Source organism: Drosophila persimilis, unplaced genomic scaffold, assembly GCF_003286085.1.
Source record: "Drosophila persimilis strain 14011-0111.01,24,50 unplaced genomic scaffold, DperRS2 tig00000191-arrow-pilon, whole genome shotgun sequence".
NCBI classification, from domain to species: domain Eukaryota; kingdom Metazoa; phylum Arthropoda; class Insecta; order Diptera; family Drosophilidae; genus Drosophila; species Drosophila persimilis.
The window spans coordinates 13,749,553-13,767,011 of record NW_020825298.1 but is presented as its reverse complement, the minus strand read 5'-3'; the positions used below and the strand labels follow the sequence as shown (position 1 = coordinate 13,767,011).

The 17,459-nt window shown below is 42.2% G+C and overlaps 3 protein-coding genes across 6 annotated transcripts in view; all 3 read right to left on the bottom strand.

Moving 5' to 3' along the window:
* Window positions 1–1,202: 1,202 nt before the first annotated feature.
* Window positions 1,203–3,554, bottom strand: LOC6589665 (protein I'm not dead yet). The gene is made up of 9 exons (XM_002014265.2): window positions 3,505–3,554; window positions 3,286–3,430; window positions 2,964–3,229; window positions 2,797–2,911; window positions 2,694–2,743; window positions 2,507–2,629; window positions 1,584–2,274; window positions 1,415–1,531; window positions 1,203–1,347 (listed from the first exon to the last, which is right to left on the bottom strand). The coding sequence occupies exons 1-9, from the start codon at window positions 3,507–3,509 to the stop codon at window positions 1,255–1,257; spliced, it is 1,605 nt and encodes a 534-aa protein (XP_002014301.1). The 5' UTR covers window positions 3,510–3,554; the 3' UTR covers window positions 1,203–1,254.
* A 3,404-nt stretch (window positions 3,555–6,958) lies between these two features.
* On the bottom strand, window positions 6,959–7,406 carry LOC6589666. Its single transcript, XM_002014266.2, has one exon. The coding sequence runs from the start codon at window positions 7,341–7,343 to the stop codon at window positions 7,026–7,028; it is 318 nt and encodes a 105-aa protein (XP_002014302.1). The 5' UTR covers window positions 7,344–7,406; the 3' UTR covers window positions 6,959–7,025.
* A 7,357-nt stretch (window positions 7,407–14,763) lies between these two features.
* Window positions 14,764–17,459, bottom strand: part of LOC6589051 (zwei Ig domain protein zig-8) — a 34,022-nt gene continuing 31,326 nt past the window's right edge. For 2 of the 4 annotated variants that reach the window (XM_026988918.1, XM_026988921.1), the window contains exons 5-7: window positions 15,728–15,971; window positions 15,356–15,453; window positions 14,765–15,266 (exon numbers count right to left, since the gene is read on the bottom strand). In XM_026988918.1, the coding sequence (XP_026844719.1) occupies window positions 15,001–15,266; window positions 15,356–15,453; window positions 15,728–15,971 (608 nt within the window). In that variant the 3' untranslated portion in view covers window positions 14,765–15,000. Of the gene's footprint in view, window positions 15,267–15,355; window positions 15,454–15,727; window positions 15,972–17,459 lie in introns of all 4 variants that reach the window. The other 2 variants (XM_026988919.1, XM_026988920.1) reach the window with 2 other exon arrangements.

Sequence of the window (17,459 nt, the reverse complement as noted above, 5' to 3'; positions counted from 1 at the left end):
AGAGCTTAGCTCATACCAACGCAGAAAATCAGAAAAATCAGCTTAAGGCGTGCATGACATTTGAATATATAAACATAATTTGTTCTTTCATTTTACGGGAGGGCAATGACTGGAAAAAACAGGCGGATAATAGGCAAGCCCATAAGAGGGGAGCACAACCGAAAGCGTTTCTGATTGTGGCTGTTCCCAGTCCATGGGTATCCAGATTTTGGGGATCCCCAGTCCCAATTGGGATTAAGTGAAAATATCCAAAGAAAAAAGCTAAAGATAGCTTAATTTCTTACACACCCACCCATCATGGTGTACAATTATCGATTATTGCATAAATGGAACTATATGGAACACTAAGGAACTCTTTTATATAATGTAGCATCAATACATTTTCCGACAATTGCAATTAGATGTTGCACTCACAATGAAGAGCATAAGTCGCAGGACGCCTATCTTCTATTTGGAGAACTGTGCGACCTTTGAGCATAAGTATGTACGTTCCAAAAATCGGATTAAGGATATATGTATCCGACCCCGCAAGTACCCAGCCCTAGCAGAATAGCGTACGGAATCCCCACCGTATACACTTGATGCCCGTACATTTCATTTTCGTGTATTTTTGGTCAAGGCAATGGCAGTCGTGTTCTCCAACCAAAACAATAAGAGAGACAATTTGAGAATGTCGTGACTGATATGAATATTCATGAACAGTTCGCGACGAATTTAATAATTAAATTGTTGGAATATAAATTCGTCCCCTGGGCAGCAGCGGGTCGTCTGGTTCCAGACTGCACTAAACCGAAAACTATTCAGCCGGTAGGAGTCTCCTGGAGAGGCACATGGGGACTGTCCGTGTCCATGACTAAATTAACAAATCAATTATTTAGCCCGAACGCTTTTGCAGGCCCTGTTTGGATTAGAGCGATGCGAATTAGGTGCGAATGTCCAGGCGGGTAATGCCTTAAATGCGAAACTGTGTAATTTGGTTAAAAGCCTTTGCTTATCACCCACTGGGTACAGTGCTTTTGGGTTCGAATTTGGTGCATTTCAGCAGGGCTGTACATTGCCAAATATAGCTTTTTATACCAGGTACCTAAGTATATGAGTTAGGTGTGTAGGTATGTACATATGAAGGAAGGAAACGTTTCCCACTTGTTCTTCTCGAGCTTCTTCTCGATCTCAGAGACTAAGAGTAAGAGACCAAGTCACAGTTTAGATGCTGATTGTGATTTTATTGGTTGCTGTTTGTGTATTGAATTCGGTTTAATAACCGGAGAATGCAGTTCCTCCTAGGGCCATGGTGAAGCCCAGAATGAAGACAAACATGAGTATGGTGGGTACCAGGCCTCCCAATAGCTGGGGGATGAGAGTCAGTTCGTTGCTTGGGGTCACGACCTTCAACTACTGTCTAGCAGATACTTACAAACTGAAAGGGCCTGACATTTCCCCAGCCGGCAATAATCGTGTTGGATGGTGTACTGGTTGGTAGCATGAACTGATTGTGCAATGCAGTCGCAAATGGCACGGCCACGTTCTTACCCTAGAAGAAAGAGGTGTATTGAAACAGTCCTGATCGACCGTAGTCCACTTACGGCTCCAAACATAATGGGGACACCGAGCTTAGCCAAGGTGGTGGCTGGTGCTAGGATAGTCATCAGGGCTCCCAATGCGGAGCCATACATCAAGGCGGTTCCCTTGCTCATTTTACTCTTCTTCGCCGAGTCCGCCAACCAATCAAAGAAACCGGCCTTCTGGCCGCTAAACACGCAGCTGAACCCGGCAGCCAGCATGAAGATGTGTCCCCAAGGTGTATTGGAATTCACCGCCTTCCAGCCCAGTAGCGACGGCACACTGCCCTCCTTCTTGGGCTGGCGACACATGTAGTATTTGCAGAACATGTAGTTGGCGGGAATGCCAAAGAATAGAATACTCATTCCAATGATTGTGACGGAGGGACCATTAGTCGTTTTCTTGCTTATGGTGTCCCAGCCATCCATGAAGCCAGGCTTTCGCGTCATCATTAGCAGAAATGTAACAAGAATCAGGATGAGGGACAATTTGGTGTGGATTGTCCAGGGACCCATTTTCTCCCCCTTATCGGCCACGGCCTGTTTGAATCCGTCCCTATTGCCAGCACCCTCGGCCAGCTCCTGCTTCACTTTGCCCCCCGCTAGTCCGAGGAACATACAACTGATCCAAAGACTCAATACGATCATGCTAAGAATCATCGGAGCAATTAACAGCACCAGGAAGCTTCCAGCGCCGACCTTTCCCTTCAAATTCCTGGGGGAACAGGTATAATTATACATAATTTTGGTTATATTTTGCATTCAAAGGGGAAAGACTCAAATTTGGCAATAACTACGGAATAACTAACGGAACGAGAAGACTGACAGACAGACATCGCAATGTCGAACCGGCCATTGATGCTGGCTAAGAATAAAAATACTTTACGGGGTGGGAAGCGCCTCCTTCTGTGCTCCTTGAGTACCGGATATAAAAATACTCTACTTACTTATTAAAAATGCCGATCAGAGCTTCATTGGGATCCTGTAGTGGCGAAATCATGCCCCCCAGGGTGGAAGCATAGCACACGGTTAAATAAATGCCCACTGCAGGACGCGACGGATAGGGTTTACTGTGAAACGGAGAGAAGTATTATTTTGTTGTATCTAAAGTATGGCACACTACTTTAGACTTACGATCCACGCTCGTAGGGCTCTTCGTCGGAGTACATTTTAACAACACCAGCCTGAAAAAAAGGATCGCTTGAGCCTTAATTTAATACTGGGATCAGACACTCACCTCGTTGAATTCAGTCATCACAGCTAGAGCCACCTTCATCCAAAAGGCCGCAATGAGTGTGGAGTTAACCAGAACGGATGACAGCGCAGTGACAAGGACCAGAAATATCTGAAAACTATGCGGAGAAAGACCTAGTAAGTATGATCGTTTTGTATGGATTTTCTTACACTCTGATGTTGGAACCACAAATTTTGATAACTATTACTGCGAGACGTTCACTGAGCTTCGAAGAGTCCATCATGACGCCCATAATGACGCTGCCATATGTCAGAAATATTAGGTCTGTATAATACGAATTGCTGACGGGGCCAGAGCCCGCGATGCCCAAGACAGGAATGAATGTAATGTAGAGAAAAGCAGTTGCGCCTTGAGCCATAACGTTGAGGATGTAGTACAGATACAGGCATATTGTAATGTATATAAACCGAGATACCTATCGGGAATTCAGTTCAATTCGAGGACCTGCTAAATAGACAGGCCTGTACGTACCAATACATTCTCTGCCAGCAGAATCGGGGCAAACACGAGGGGAATGACCACGATGAGAACGCCTTTGTAGTGAAACTTGCAAAACTGTTTTCGATCATCTTGCTCTTTGTATGGCAAGTCGCCAGGCTTGTACTCGGCGGCCTCACTTACATATTTGTAAATATTTGTTGTTTTGTTATTTTTTGTACACTATTATTATTCCCTTAATTATTTACTTACGCCATTTTTGAAAGTATTTAAGACTTTTTATTTCCCGAAATAATTTGTGGAACGATTTCTAATGATTTGTTAAGAAATACGGAATATCTAACAGAATGATTTAAACAGGGCTGCTAAGACGAACAAAATTCGATGTGGCAAAAACTACTGGAAGGCAACGTATGAGTGTCCAGGTTTTAGGTCATAAAATAAATCCCAGGGGCCCCAATCTGAACAGCATGCTGCGATGGTACCAGTTCATAGCCCAATCAATGGATTTTAGACACTTCTTTGGAGGGGTCGTAGGTTCAAGGATACAGATAGGGAAATTGTGGGCTTTATTTTATCTCGCTTGGCACATTTCATTGTCTACTATTTGTACGTGTACACTTGATTTTATCCAAATTAGAATACCCTAATTGATTAATGATTCAGAAAAAAATATATGATAGTGCGCTCCACATTTTCTCCAGTTGAAAATTCCCAGTCTACCTTACATGATATTTCTTTGCAGTACTACGACGCACAGTGCAGTCCGGATCGTCCGGATAGAAGTGGCAAATACACACGCATCCAATGGAGAATTTTGCAGAGCCCTCAAAAATCCAATAAATCTAATAAAACTTTTGCTTTAGATGATAGAACTCTCAAATTAGTAAAAAGTTAAGTATGTATTGTACGATTCTGTTATTGGTATCTCCTATTGGTTTAATCATTTGAAGGCAAAGGCAGTTCTAAAGAAAAAACTAACTAACTAAACTAACAACTAATTTTTTGGTTGGTTTTCAACTTTGACTTGGCTTTACAAAAAATAAATTCCTGGTTTCACTGAGTTTGGGGGGAAACCACTCTGCGATTCCATTCACTTTTTTACTTAAATCTTATATTAATCATGCGTCAAGCTATGCAAAAATATATATTTCTCTGAAAACAAACACTCGCAGCATCGTAAATGCTAGACGCGCGTTAGCACTGGTGAAAAAAAAGTAAATTAAAAGAATGCAAACATTTGTGTTTGCTAACTCAAAGCGTAATCATTCTGCGAGCATTTCTTCGTATTGGCATTTGTCTTCCATATTTCCCAAAGACAAAGAACTCCAGAGAACTCCTGCTTTAAGATGTACCCAAAAAGCAGTAGAATCTCGTTCTGTAGCGTCGCTTAGAGACTAGTCCGGCTCCTAATTATTTTCTGTCCGCTATTTATACCGATTATCGTCCTTCGTGGACGATATACATTCTTCTGGCTGTTACCCACATCCGCATCCCCCACCAAGTTGATTTATCGCAATGCCTCTTTGAGGTCAATTACCCGAAAGATCTTCTATTGGATTTAGGTCCGGGCTGATCGCTGGCCAAAGCAATAGGAGTATCTCCTTAGTCTTGGCTTGGTGGAAGATCCACTCATCCCCTTATAAGTCTGCAGCTAATTCAATGAGTGTTGTTTCTCACATCTCCAAATATATTAGAGATCAGCCTTTATTCTGGTTGGTATAAAACAAAGCGCAGACTTTCCAGGAGGAGCGATGAGCCTTTTAAATTTGATACTTCAATCTTTAACTCTATCTTTTTATTACCAACATTTTGTTGATATATCTTGCTAATCTGAGATCCAGAACGGTAGATGGTACGGCAATGGGTTAGGATTGTTGAGTCCTCTTCTGGTGGTTCTGTTTCTCCCCCCCGGCCCAGTCTATGCAACGGTGGGATAAGTTTTTTTAGGGGGTAACGTGTACTCGGAGTCTCTATAGCAATTTTGCTTGTTTCTGAAAGCTGAGTAAACTTATGTAGGTCAGATTTTATTGTAAAGGCTCCAGTGACTCTGGGCAATAAAACTTTTTCTAACAGTGCGGCAGAACCTGGCAGAGACTGCGATGTGGATGCTCCTCAATGCAGTTTCAAATTTGACGGTTGTGACAACTTTGTTTTGCCAGGTGACGCGTAACAACGACTGCGCGTTTCTGGCAATTTGGCGAAACTGCTCGTTCTGCTTCGTTAGAACTGAAGTAAGAGCCGGCGTTGTATTTGACGTGGAACCTGAATTAACTTTTCTACTCTAGCCAAATCTGCCGTACTACTAATGCCGTACCATATGGTTGGTCGCGGCACAGGGCCTTGCCTTGAATCAAATTTGACAGAGATAAAAGCTATTCCAAAATAAATAAGCAGGCCGGCATCCCTCGATCCATTAATGGGCACCGTGTAGTCGCAACACTCAAACACTGAGTCCGTCCCTACTAGTGCTCCTGCCACTGTTTCTGTTTGTGCAATCGACAGTGAAATGCCTGGTTTGTTTAACCAAAGTTTTCGTGGGTTTACTTTACTCCTTCTTGTTTTACAAGTATCACATACTTTCATTCATTCATTTCAACTATTTTGATATTTAGTTGAATTACACATGCCGCTCTCTGACTCGTTTTTTGATTGTCTCAGATTGTCTCAACTTTGTTAAACAAGTAACAAGAATCTTGACAAGGGAGTACCCATGATTTCTGGAACTTTCCGATGTCCTTCGTTGTTGAAATGGTGCTTCAAAAATCGTCATCTCACATACCGTGAGATCGAGGCATCCTTGGACATTAGTAACTTATTATAACTTATTATTTCTAGCTATCAAAAAACAATTTAGTTGTCAACGTTTTTCGGCTCCGAAAGAGGCTTATAAATTCTTGTTTTAGATATATTTTTAAAACCAATAAAGCCATTTCCCACCAAAAGAAATTCGTTTTCCCATAGTTACGTACCTGGTATTGTACCACTTCCATCAAAATCTAGTCACACACTAGTGAGGGTCTACATCCACCTCATTAACATGTGCCTCATTATTTGCGGCCATAGTTTCTCCATTCAATGCTTGCCAGCCTGCAAAGACAACAAACTCTTCAATAATTTGCATTGGGCTTTGGTAAAAAAAATGAATTAATTGGAAAACACATCACATGATTAATAACGAAGAAAGACCTATAGAAAATAGGCAACGTAAATGAATTAAACATTTGTTTACCTATAAGCATGCCCTTGCCCCCTAGTCTACAGTATGTATAGTATTTCTTTATCTTAATCAATTCTTCTATCATCATCTTAAGGGCGAACCACTTCCAAAGTCCCTCACAGAGCGTTTAAAACTATGTCTATCCATGAGCGAAACCCTTCCATTGCTTTAAACTGATTGACACTTGATGCCTTGGCCATTTGGCCAGCGATGGCAGAAAAAAGGGATGCAAAAAATGAAATATATGAATCCATAGACCAACTACAACAGCGGCGAATAAAGGACAACGGCCAAGCGGAAGTTGATTGACTCCTGTGGTAGAAGTTTTCCACCCACGGAAGTTTGATAAGAAAAAATGGCCGAGACTGCTCTTTGTCCTTCGGCCATTGTTGTCTTTTCCCGGGGGCTAACAGGGCCCAAATATGTACATGTCTGGTTTTAGTTTTAAGGCCGACAAGTAAGAATAAACTTCAAAAACCAAATGTGTTTAGCATTTACTTCTCTTGCCACCTTTCCATTTGCTTTATTTGAAACATAATCAAAAGAATGTCGATTAGACACGTTTGCGACAACGTCTTCCGAAAACCTCCCATCCCAGCCAGCAGCGCGGTTGGGTGTCCATCAGCAGCTCCCCTGTCACAGGCAGCTGATTGTCCACCAAGGCTGCACAACTTGTGTGCTGCAGGGAGGTTCGCAGCTTCTGGGGCTGTCGCGGATGCAGGAGACTCCGACAGTAGGCCACCTTGTCCGCCTGCAAAGGCAGCTCCGTCTCGATTCGTTCCGTCCAGTTGATACTTGGCGCGGCAAGTTGCAGCAGCGCAAGAGGTAGGAAAACTATGAGTCCGAGTGCTGCTGACGCACACATGTCCATGCCGTCGCGACGGCCAGATCTGAACTGAGCTCTGGGGCCAACAGCGGTCTAGGTACTGCCAAGCTCTGACCAGCTGTTTTCGTTTGCTTGTTTGTTCAGGGCTTTAGTTTCCGACTGGAAATCTGGCGTTTGAGGCTTGGCTCTGCTTTTCTTTACGGAGTTTCTACGATTCAACAGTTGAATCATTTAATCAGCTATATATGTATCTTGGATTTCCTCTTCTAATATTGTTCGGCTCGTTAGAACGCATGCAAGAATAGTTTCAAGTTGTTAAGTCCTTTAAAAGATACCTTTCAGTGCTTCAAGGCAATTATTTTTCGCTCAATGTTCGACCCTACATTTCGCTGCAATTGCTTGTCAGCCCTTTTCCTGCGTTTGGCGCTTTTACTATCGCCATCTCGACTGCTTGGCCTCTTCATTCTTCTGGTTGAAATTGCATTCACCCAAATGAAAGCGCAGTTACTCGACACTCCCGAATGAGGCGTGCAATCGAGTGTAAAGTACTCTCTTTTGTTACAGTATCCAACATCACGACAGGTTTGCACTAGTTAGTGGACTGCTTTCTACGCACTTCATAGAAAACATGTTTTGGGCAACATGTTTTACCTATAGCTACATATTCTATATACATATTCGAACAAGCAGGAGTACCATTAACATCCTCAGTTCTGAGCAGAAATACCTTTTCTCGATCCTATTAAAGTCTTCAAGATCCAAACTAAAGACCGATGAGCTACATCGAGTTTTTTGATGATGCTGATCCTAATATCTCTTCTTTGTTGTCGGTGTGTAATGATTTATTTCTGAACGTAGAAAAATCCTTCAACTTTGTTGCGTTGTGTCATTTAATAAAGTTGCCTCAAAAGTCATTTTCGCCGCTACCTATTTACATATGTATGTATGTATGTATGTAGGTATGTGTGTAGTTGTTACCGTTTGTTCCGGGCTGTCATATTTTCGTTGGGAAACCTGTATTTGTATGTATTTTAACACTGTATTTTACAATGTACACACACACAGGACAAAAGTCACTGCGAATTGAACGATGAAACGAAACGAAATTGCAACTAATAGAATTGATGGAACCAAAGAAAAACAAAAATCGCTGATAGTGGTGGGTAATGATTATTTTGACGCTCGAAAAGAGCCGCAGCTGTAGTTTTAAAACCTACATATATTTAGTCAGTTTGAATCTTACCTTTCAAATACATTTTATACGTCATTAAAGGTATGCGCCGGAAATGGTATCGAAGCTGATTTGTTCTTGCACTACGTGTATCCTCTTTCCACTTATGGAGGTAATGATTTCTGTTCCCGATAGGCCGACTTTTTATTTCGATTAAATGAAAACCCGGCGCACAACTAAAACTGCAATGTGTGGTTTATTGCGAGAGATCCAAATTGCAAGTGTCGCTTGCTTGCCCTTCACGTTGCCGCTCCGATCGCTGAGCGCAGCTTCGCTCGGCTTACATGGATAAGCAGACGCAAAGCGGAGATAACGAAGAGAGAGCTTTGAGATAACGCTTAGCAGGGTGAGCAATCGCAAAGCGAGTGACTTTTTGACAAGAAGCTAATCGTGGCGGGGCTCTGCACCTAATGACCTATTTGATCAGAACTTTTGAATATTTTATCTGTTTCCATTTTTCCGCGTAAGGTTTTTTATTCCGCTACATGTGTGTCTCCCCCCACTCACACCAACACCAGCTGAAGATTGAGTGTGTGAGAGAGAGAGAGAAACAGAAAAGTGGAAGGGGGCACATTTATTTGTTCATTCTGGCTATAATAATAATCCGATCTGATTCGGCATCTGGTAGATATGGTAATTCTGCATAATTGGCGTGGCAATATTTTTAAACATATGTACTATTTATAGTACTATTTTAAGTACTATTTATAGTGTGACACCACAGAAGGCTAGTTGCATACACAATTTGGTTGCCTACCTCTTATAGTCTTTAAGGACTAGGCGACAAACAAGAGGGAGAGACTGGGCCATATCGACTCGGCAATTGATGCTGGTTAAGAATATATTTACTTTACGGGGTCGCAAACGCTTCATTCATAAGCATTTAAGTACATTTAAGACTCGTTAAGCCCTATAATGAGTCCCAAAGCTTCTAGTTGCGCTGCTGTGAGTTAATATTGTTAGGTTTTTAGTAGTCAACTTTCTAAAAATGTGATTATTTTAGCCCTATTAATTGGCTATAGCATTAAATCACACGGCAGGTCAACACCCACAAGCTTTAAGATGCTTTTAGCGGGGCCCTAAAGCCCACTGCTAATGACACTTGCACGCCAAAGGGTGAACCCTGGTAATGGCCCAGACATGTGCTTTAAATTGATTCTACCCGACAAACTCCATTAGAGCAGAGCACAGACACAAGGGAAAGTTGGGAAAGTCAAAGGAGCCCACCCGCTGGCTCAGTAAATTGTAAATGTGGTTTAAAGGCAGCTGAAATTACAAAATTCTCAACAGAAAAATTCAATTACATGCCTTTGTTTTATGCTTTTCTGCTTTTCAATAGAATACAAGAATAACAGAAAAATAAAACCATTAGGATACCTGGTACGGCCTTTTCTAGATACCCTTTGATCACTATGAAAAGAGTCAAAGCGTCAAGTCAAAGTCCCAGGTAAGACTTTAAGATTAAGATAGCGAGCCATTTAGCAACATTCGTAGACCTATCGGTTGTAGTCGATAGTTGGTAAATACAATGGAAAAACTCTTGCCAAATATTGCAAGCAGACGCACCTAACAAGATCTACATGCATAACTATGTATCTGTGCACAGCCATGCACATACACATATGCATGTACATAATGCCTCATAAATCTTCATTCATTCGATTCATCGTGGAGGAGCCATGGACGACAGTGTGCGAGTCATTAACAACATCATCGCACAGTGGGACGCTCGTTCATTTCAACTTGCTAAATTAATAACTTCTGAGCGAACACCAAAACGTCCTTTTCACAATTACTCTCTTTCAGACCCTCTTCACCGTGCAGTGTGCGCCGTCTGGCGGATTTCTCATTGAAAAAAGGGGAAAGCTTTGAATGTTCATATCTCCCAAACGTCCATAGCATGTTGAAAATCTAAAATTTTGCCACCTGCTTTTGCCTAAGGCCCCACTGTGCTTCGTGTCGATTTATTCCCTTCTCTTAGCACATTTGTTTCTCTTTCGCTCCTTTCTATGTCGATGGATACATCATTTATCATTGGAATCTTTTAGTTGTCATATTTCTGCTGCAGCTGAGTGCACCAGAGCTGATTTTTCACTTCTTAGTCCCAGCTATCGACAACAAAGTGACAGACTATCACACATTAATGTACTGCATCGTGCAATTTGTGGACAGTATGGAGCATGAGTGGGAGCATGAGACAAAAATATCGTATTGAATAATGAGCACCCGCCATGGAGCATGGATGTCGAGCTCGTTCAAATGTGAAGTCATTTTAATTTCCGCCGGAAATAATATCGTTTAAAAATTGAATTTTAAAACTCACACGCTCGGCGCAACAATGCTACCCCTGCGCTACCCAGAATCCCATAACTGTCGGTAATGAAAAGGAAATGACACAAAATAATCAAAAAACAGTAGCGTAATGCTTGAGATTGTGAAACACAAAACAGTTTGGTCATCAGCTTCTTCCTCGACTCCCCTCATTATACGATTTGTGTTCAATTTTTGTTGGTTTAATGGTAAATTATTGTCCCACGAATGCTGCTCTTAAGACGTGTTTCCAAGTCCATAATTCCATGTCTTTTAACTTATAATTTACATTTATGGCATTCAATAGTCTCAACTCTTTCCTTTTCTTGCTTCTAACTCCCTATTTGCCTGATTGAGATTCAGTGTTATGTTAATTTTTTGACCCAGTGGCTTTAGGTCTTGCAGGCAGTGACATTCACGTTAACGTTTCCAACACTGGAGTTAATCTGGGTGCGGCCTTGCTGCCACCGAATTTTATCCTCGCTCTTTTTTCAGGAACCCGAACGTGTAAATTTATAATTAAACGCCAACACTTTTTCCAGGCCAGCCTAAAACTTTGGGCCAGATTCTGGCGGCGGCCACATGAATCCGCCTCCGTTTTGAAATTCGTTTACAGTGTGTGCTCTGGCCATTTCGGCATTGTGTCCTTGTGGCGTTTTTGCTTTGAAATCTTCCTTGTAAGCACTTAATTAGTGGTAAAAGTTAGGAACAAACCAACAAAACATACTAAATACAGAGAAGGACAGCAACAGCCACTGGCTGGTCCCTCCCATCTTTCAAATGGGATGAATTTATTTCGTTTGACGCATATTAGATTACACGGCTTTGCCCCAGAAAGGACCAAGAGCGACCAGTTACTGGAAGACCCACCACATTTGCGGTTCCCTGGAAACTTCCAGCCCCAGTGATTTTTTCATTTATCTATATATTTGTCTTCTTGTAGGTACAAGGAGTCAACCGTTAATAGTTAATATATACGAGCAATGGTGGCGTGCTATTTGATAAGTATATTATGAATACTTTTCGGCTTATACACACTATGCAGTTTTAATAACTTTTGATTACTTTTTCTAATTACTGGTGAACGCTTTCCTGAAAATTGGACTTCTTGATTCCATATGAAAATTCTCTGCTTCTAAAGGCTTTTGCCAAACATTTTCTCCATCAGCACACATAAATTTTCAAAATATTTTGTCAAGCCTAATAGTGCCGGGAGGCCAGGGCGTGTTTTCCGTCTTTCATTGTTAATTATTAATTAGTAATTATAGACAATATAATGGTTTGTGTCTCTGAAACAGCAGTGCCGCTGTGTGGCACAAATAAAATTATTTACATACAAATAAAAATTAATCCCAACTCTCACTGCCTCCAACCATGCTTTGCTTGCGGTGTTTAATTAACTTTTGCAGGGAAATTACTCGGAGAACTTTAAAACGATAAAACTTTTGCGAGCCGACATTTGCCCCTTTCGAGTTCTTTCTACCAAAATTACAATATTAAATTTAGTTTCGCATAAAACAGAAAACAATTAAACTTCTGAACGCCCGCACATAAAACAAGACCAAACTCACCAGGCCCCCCGCCCCGCCCCGCCCCGCCCCGCACCGACTGCTGGCTCGTGGAACTGCATAAATGTTTGGCTTTGATGACAGAACAGAACGACAGGCCCGACCAGTTCCGCCCTGTCCTGCAGACAGGTGACGGGTTGTATTTATCTGTTGCTCCTGCCTCGTTTATTGTGGCCCTGCGGTGATTTTACGGCGAACAAACAGCAACGGCAGAAGCAGAAGAATGTAAATCCCGCCTGAGTGCAGGTCGAGCAGGGAAAACTTTGCGGCTTGCCGTGCTAATGATTCAATCTACTTGCCCGAGCTGCCCTGAAAGTTTACAAATTTGGACAGGAACAACGTCAAAAACCACAAAATCACGCCAAGAGGAGGAAATAAAGCGACAAGCAAAAATAAATTTGAATTGAAAGCGCTTTCAGATTTTAATTGCAGCGGCTCACGGAACGAACTGCAATCAACCCTTTTTTTCCTTCTTCAAAATAGTTGACGAGCTCTCCGTTTAATGAAAATCGATACATACCCTTCTATTATATTATTGCGAACAAACGGAGAAATGGAGCTCCAGTATTTCCAGAGATTTCCGTTCCCGATCGGCCGATTTATTATTTCGATTAAATGAACACCCGGCGCACAACTAAAACTGCAATGTGTGGTTTATTGCGCGAGATCCGAATTGCAAGTGTCGCTTGCTTGCCCTTCACGTTGCCGCTCCGATCGCTGAGCGCAGCTTCGCTCGGCTTACATGGATAAGCAGACGCAAAGCGGAGATAACGAAGAGAGAGCTTTGAGAGATCGTTTATCAGAGTGAGCAAGCGCAAAGCTTTACCACACATCGAGTGACATATTGAGTGACTAATTGGCAAGCAGCTAATCGGCGGGGTTATGCTCTTCAACTGTGGCTTGTGTTTCAGACTTTAATGAGCTACAAATAATTGCGCTTCTGTAAATGCATATGGCTTAAGTGAGAACATAACGATAGAGCAACTAATCGCTATGACGTGCTCAATGCAACAAATCTTAGAAGAGAGAGGTAGACGAAAATCTTCAGCTTTAGCGATAGATGGAGCGTGAGAGAAACGAAGAAGGCAGAAGAACCGAAATAACGACCACTGCACATGCGGTGAACAATGATTATGTACAGTACTCTATGAAAATATCAATAGAAAAAATTAGTTTAAATCGATTAAATTCATACAATCATTTGTCAGCAGTTTATTTTCAAATTAAGAGCAAACAAGATTGGCGGGGATTGGGAAAGACACGTATCAATCAGTGCAAATTGAGTTTGTCCGTAATATATTTGCACGCAATTAAGAGAGGGGCTGGCAAGCGAGTGCGGATAATTATGATTTCATTTGAGAGACTCAACTGCGAAAAATTATGCGTGCAAACACACGAACAAGCCACCACACGGAGCTGATAATCGCGCATTCGCCTCGTACGCCCGCTTGCGATGAAAATTAGGGAGCGGACCGCATTACTGTTGACCAACGCTACCCTTACCAGTGCTGTTGACGCCTAACCTGAACCCACGACAGCCCCCGACATTTCCTGCGACTGTGGCGTCACATATGTGTGTGTGTACGTATGTATGCGTGGAAATGCGAAATAATGACTCGTGTGCCGGCTTATCCGCTTAATTCGACACACTTTTGCCGGCTCTGGTTCGGTTAAATTTCCATGTTTCGCTTGTGCTATCGAGGTCTGAATTAAGGTAAATTAAGTTACGCTCACGTACATTACTGCGGATTAAACGACGAAATGATCAAACAAAGGGACTGTCGGACTTCGAAAATGAAACGGGCATGGCGGTTGCGGGACTTAATTAAGTACAACTTTTTTGATTACCATGAAAGCAGCTGCAGGGTTGAGTCAAACTTAGAATATACTGGAATTAATGTAATATAATGAACGTTACTCAATCAAATTTAACAAAATTCCGTTTATTCTTTCTTACGAAGTATATTACGTTGAATATATGTACATACGAGTATAGCTATGAGTATGTGTATTTGCTATTCGCTTATATCGCAGTTTTAATCCATTTTTTTATTTCTTTGATAGCCTGTTAACATTAACGACAGTTAATTTCAATTAATTTGAGGTTCGGCAATGTAATTTTCAGAACTAATAATATCCTAATAATAATAATTTCATTCTCAAATTAATAACCAAGTTTTTTCGATGCGTTGTCATAATTATATACATTATTTAATATGAATATTTTATTTTCAGTTTTTCCATTATATTTAAAGCTGTGCATACAAATTAGACCAACGTATGGTATTAGCTGTGTAAGTTTGTTGTTTGCCAGATGCAAAATATACCCAAAGAAAAGTACAAATCTCCATAAAATGATTAGCAGTCGTTTTCATAGAAACAAAATCTAAAATTATTACTATGTCTATATTTAAAGTGATTGTATGTAATGTATTGATGAAAGTATTTACTGGTTGATTGAATATACATTACACACAGATTACGAAATGGTTTCTTTATATTTGATGTTCTGGATCGTATTTTGATGTTCATCCTTAGCTATTAAATAGTCCTATGTACAATATATTCAAGTATCCACACACGTAATTACTTATCACGATTCAGACAAAGTTTCCCTTAGGTCTACGTCTACCCGTAGCTGTTGCCGCTCCCCCCTTCGGCTGAGTCTGATTGCTTGCGGGTGCCAGTAGTTGATATGCAGAGATGATACATTCGAGGAGGCGTTGGAGCAGCTGCAGGAGAGTAGCCATCGCACAACTGAACTGGCAACCAACGCCATGACGAGAGCCATTCGAGTGCTCCGACAGCTGCTGGCCACTCGGACACCTTTACTCTTCTGCATCGCCGCGGGGCTTTCATCTGAGGGCGACGAAGAGGCGAGAAAAAAGAAGCATGGCATTTAGAAGACGGCAAACCCAGATACCCGCTTTGGTAATGGTACAACTCACCATTGATGACATTGACCAGCACACTGGCCGCCTCCGCCGTGGTCGGCAGGCACGTATAATTGCCCGTGTCAAGCAGCTGTGCATTGGCAATGCGTAATCTGTAATACATTGTAATAATGTCAAGTCTTGAAAACACTGTACATCTTAATGGCTTCCCTCTCCCAGCGTCTCCGCTTCATTAATTTGATTTTATAAAAATACCAAGCGATGTGCCAAGTGGAAGCGAACACACCTGCTGGCCACCCAGCACTACATCCCATTGCCCTTCCCGTGACGTTCCAGATTAGAGGAAACTCCGTACTAATTGTGCCATTTTGTTGGGAATGATGGAACTGATTTTTGCTAGTATACTAGCATGTTTATGCGACTTACCTGCTCTGTAGCTTCTCTGTCAGAGTTGATTCCATGGAGATACGCTGCAAATCAATGGCCGCCTCATTGGGATGGGCAACAAACGGCGTTAATATGTATGGGCCGCGATACCAGTAGATGGGGCCAATGTCCTGTGCCGATGTCGTCGGCTGTTTTACCAGGCATGTGAGCGTTATGACGCTGCCCACTTTGACGTACAAGTCCGTCGGACCAGCAATAATCGCTTTGGCATCTGGCGGCGTCACTGCAGTGTGGCATAGATCGGAATGGAACGAGCAACAAATTGATTAACAGCATGTTCAGGTGCTCTCTTCCTCCCGCACACGTGGGGCTCGTCTGGCTAACGGCATAATTCAATGGGCTTCAATTGATTGGGAGGGTGGAATGGGACTCCCCACAAAAGCTCTCTCACAGAGCGTGCTTGTGCGTGGCATTCCTGGCCTTATACCTCGGAGGGACAATAGCTGGATCCCTGATTTCAGACTGATAATGAGCAGCGTTGTGCCGCTCAGATTGCAGCAAACGGGGCCCGAAGAGGGGGTATGCAATGTGGAGCAATTCTAGTCATGGCTTCAAGGTAAAATCGATTCTTAAATCTTATTTATCACACCCTAACTTATTCAACTCTCCATCTGTTCATTTACATATGTATATGGGTATATGGAAAGAACAGAAAATTTGTCCAATTGTAATTATTCTCAATGGCCTTAGTACCGCCTTTGTTATGGCAAAATCAATACACCAAAATTGACATTTTTTGATGGCATTGTGATATCAAAATGCCCCTATAACAGAAAATAATAAGTGAGTGGTAAGCGGTAAAAAGATGTTTCCGACCTTTCGGATACCTTTTGTGCCTTAAGATCTGAAAATCATAATCCTGCAACCTGTTGAAGCTTCTAGATCCCTTCTGAAGAATTGAAGACACATTTTAGGATACGAGTATTGAGCAGACGGAGCAGGAATCGTATCTTCCAGATACAGTATTCCCTTGATCGCTTTATGCACTGGGTATGAAAATCTAATTTGTAACCACGGACACAGAATTTTGGGTTTGGTTTTATGTAAGTGTCCTTGGGTTCCGGCGCGTTTATTCCCGACTGATGGGACTGGCATAACATTGACCCATTGTTTGTCGATGAAGTTGTTGCTTCTCGAGGGAGGTCTCGCATTTTACACACGTTTTTAGTGCTGTTAGCCAGTTAATGTGAGTCAGCTATGGGGTTGGTACAACGTGGGTGTGTGTATCTGGTGGGGTTTTCCACAATCCCTACTGTGTTCTCGGGAGAGGGGAGGAGAAGAGCTTTCCGTTCGCTGACGCAGCTGCCGCGGACAGAGACAAGAGTGCATGCTGCCTAGTACAAGACCGTTTTAGGCACTGAAAACTGCCTTAATGTTTTTCAGTGCGTTCAGTCCACCGTTTTCGGCGAACACAGCAGGCAGTCAGCAAAGTCAAATGTTGACGTTGTTAATGATGTGCGGGGTGGGACTGGCCGCAAGGACTCGGTCGGCATTCAAGCCTATAAGCGGATTTCAACACTCCCGAAGAGCAGCTCAGCATGGAGTGGCATCAGTGAGGGGAAGAGCAATCCAGTTAGTTAATTAACCTGGCAATGGGTTGGTGTCGTTTGGGTAGGTCTTAAATACTATCGATTTGAGAGATTGAAACTGTTGAAATGGCTAGAATAGTGTAGACGGATGAGGTCACAGATTTCCCCAAAAAATACAAAGA

What these genes read in the sequence shown, in the direction of transcription:
- LOC6589665 (XM_002014265.2), bottom strand. An exon ending in TGATGACTGAATTCAACGAG is followed by an intron (nt 2,744 to 2,796) that starts GTGAGTGTCTGA and finishes CCTTTTTTTCAG; the next exon opens with GCTGGTGTTGTTAAAATGTA. An exon ending in GAGCCCTACGAGCGTGGATC is followed by an intron (nt 2,630 to 2,693) that starts GTAAGTCTAAAG and finishes TCCGTTTCACAG; the next exon opens with TAAACCCTATCCGTCGCGTC.
- LOC6589666 (XM_002014266.2), bottom strand. Translation starts at nt 7,343, where the DNA reads ATGGACATGTGTGCGTCAGCAGCACTCGGACTCATAGTTTTCCTACCT.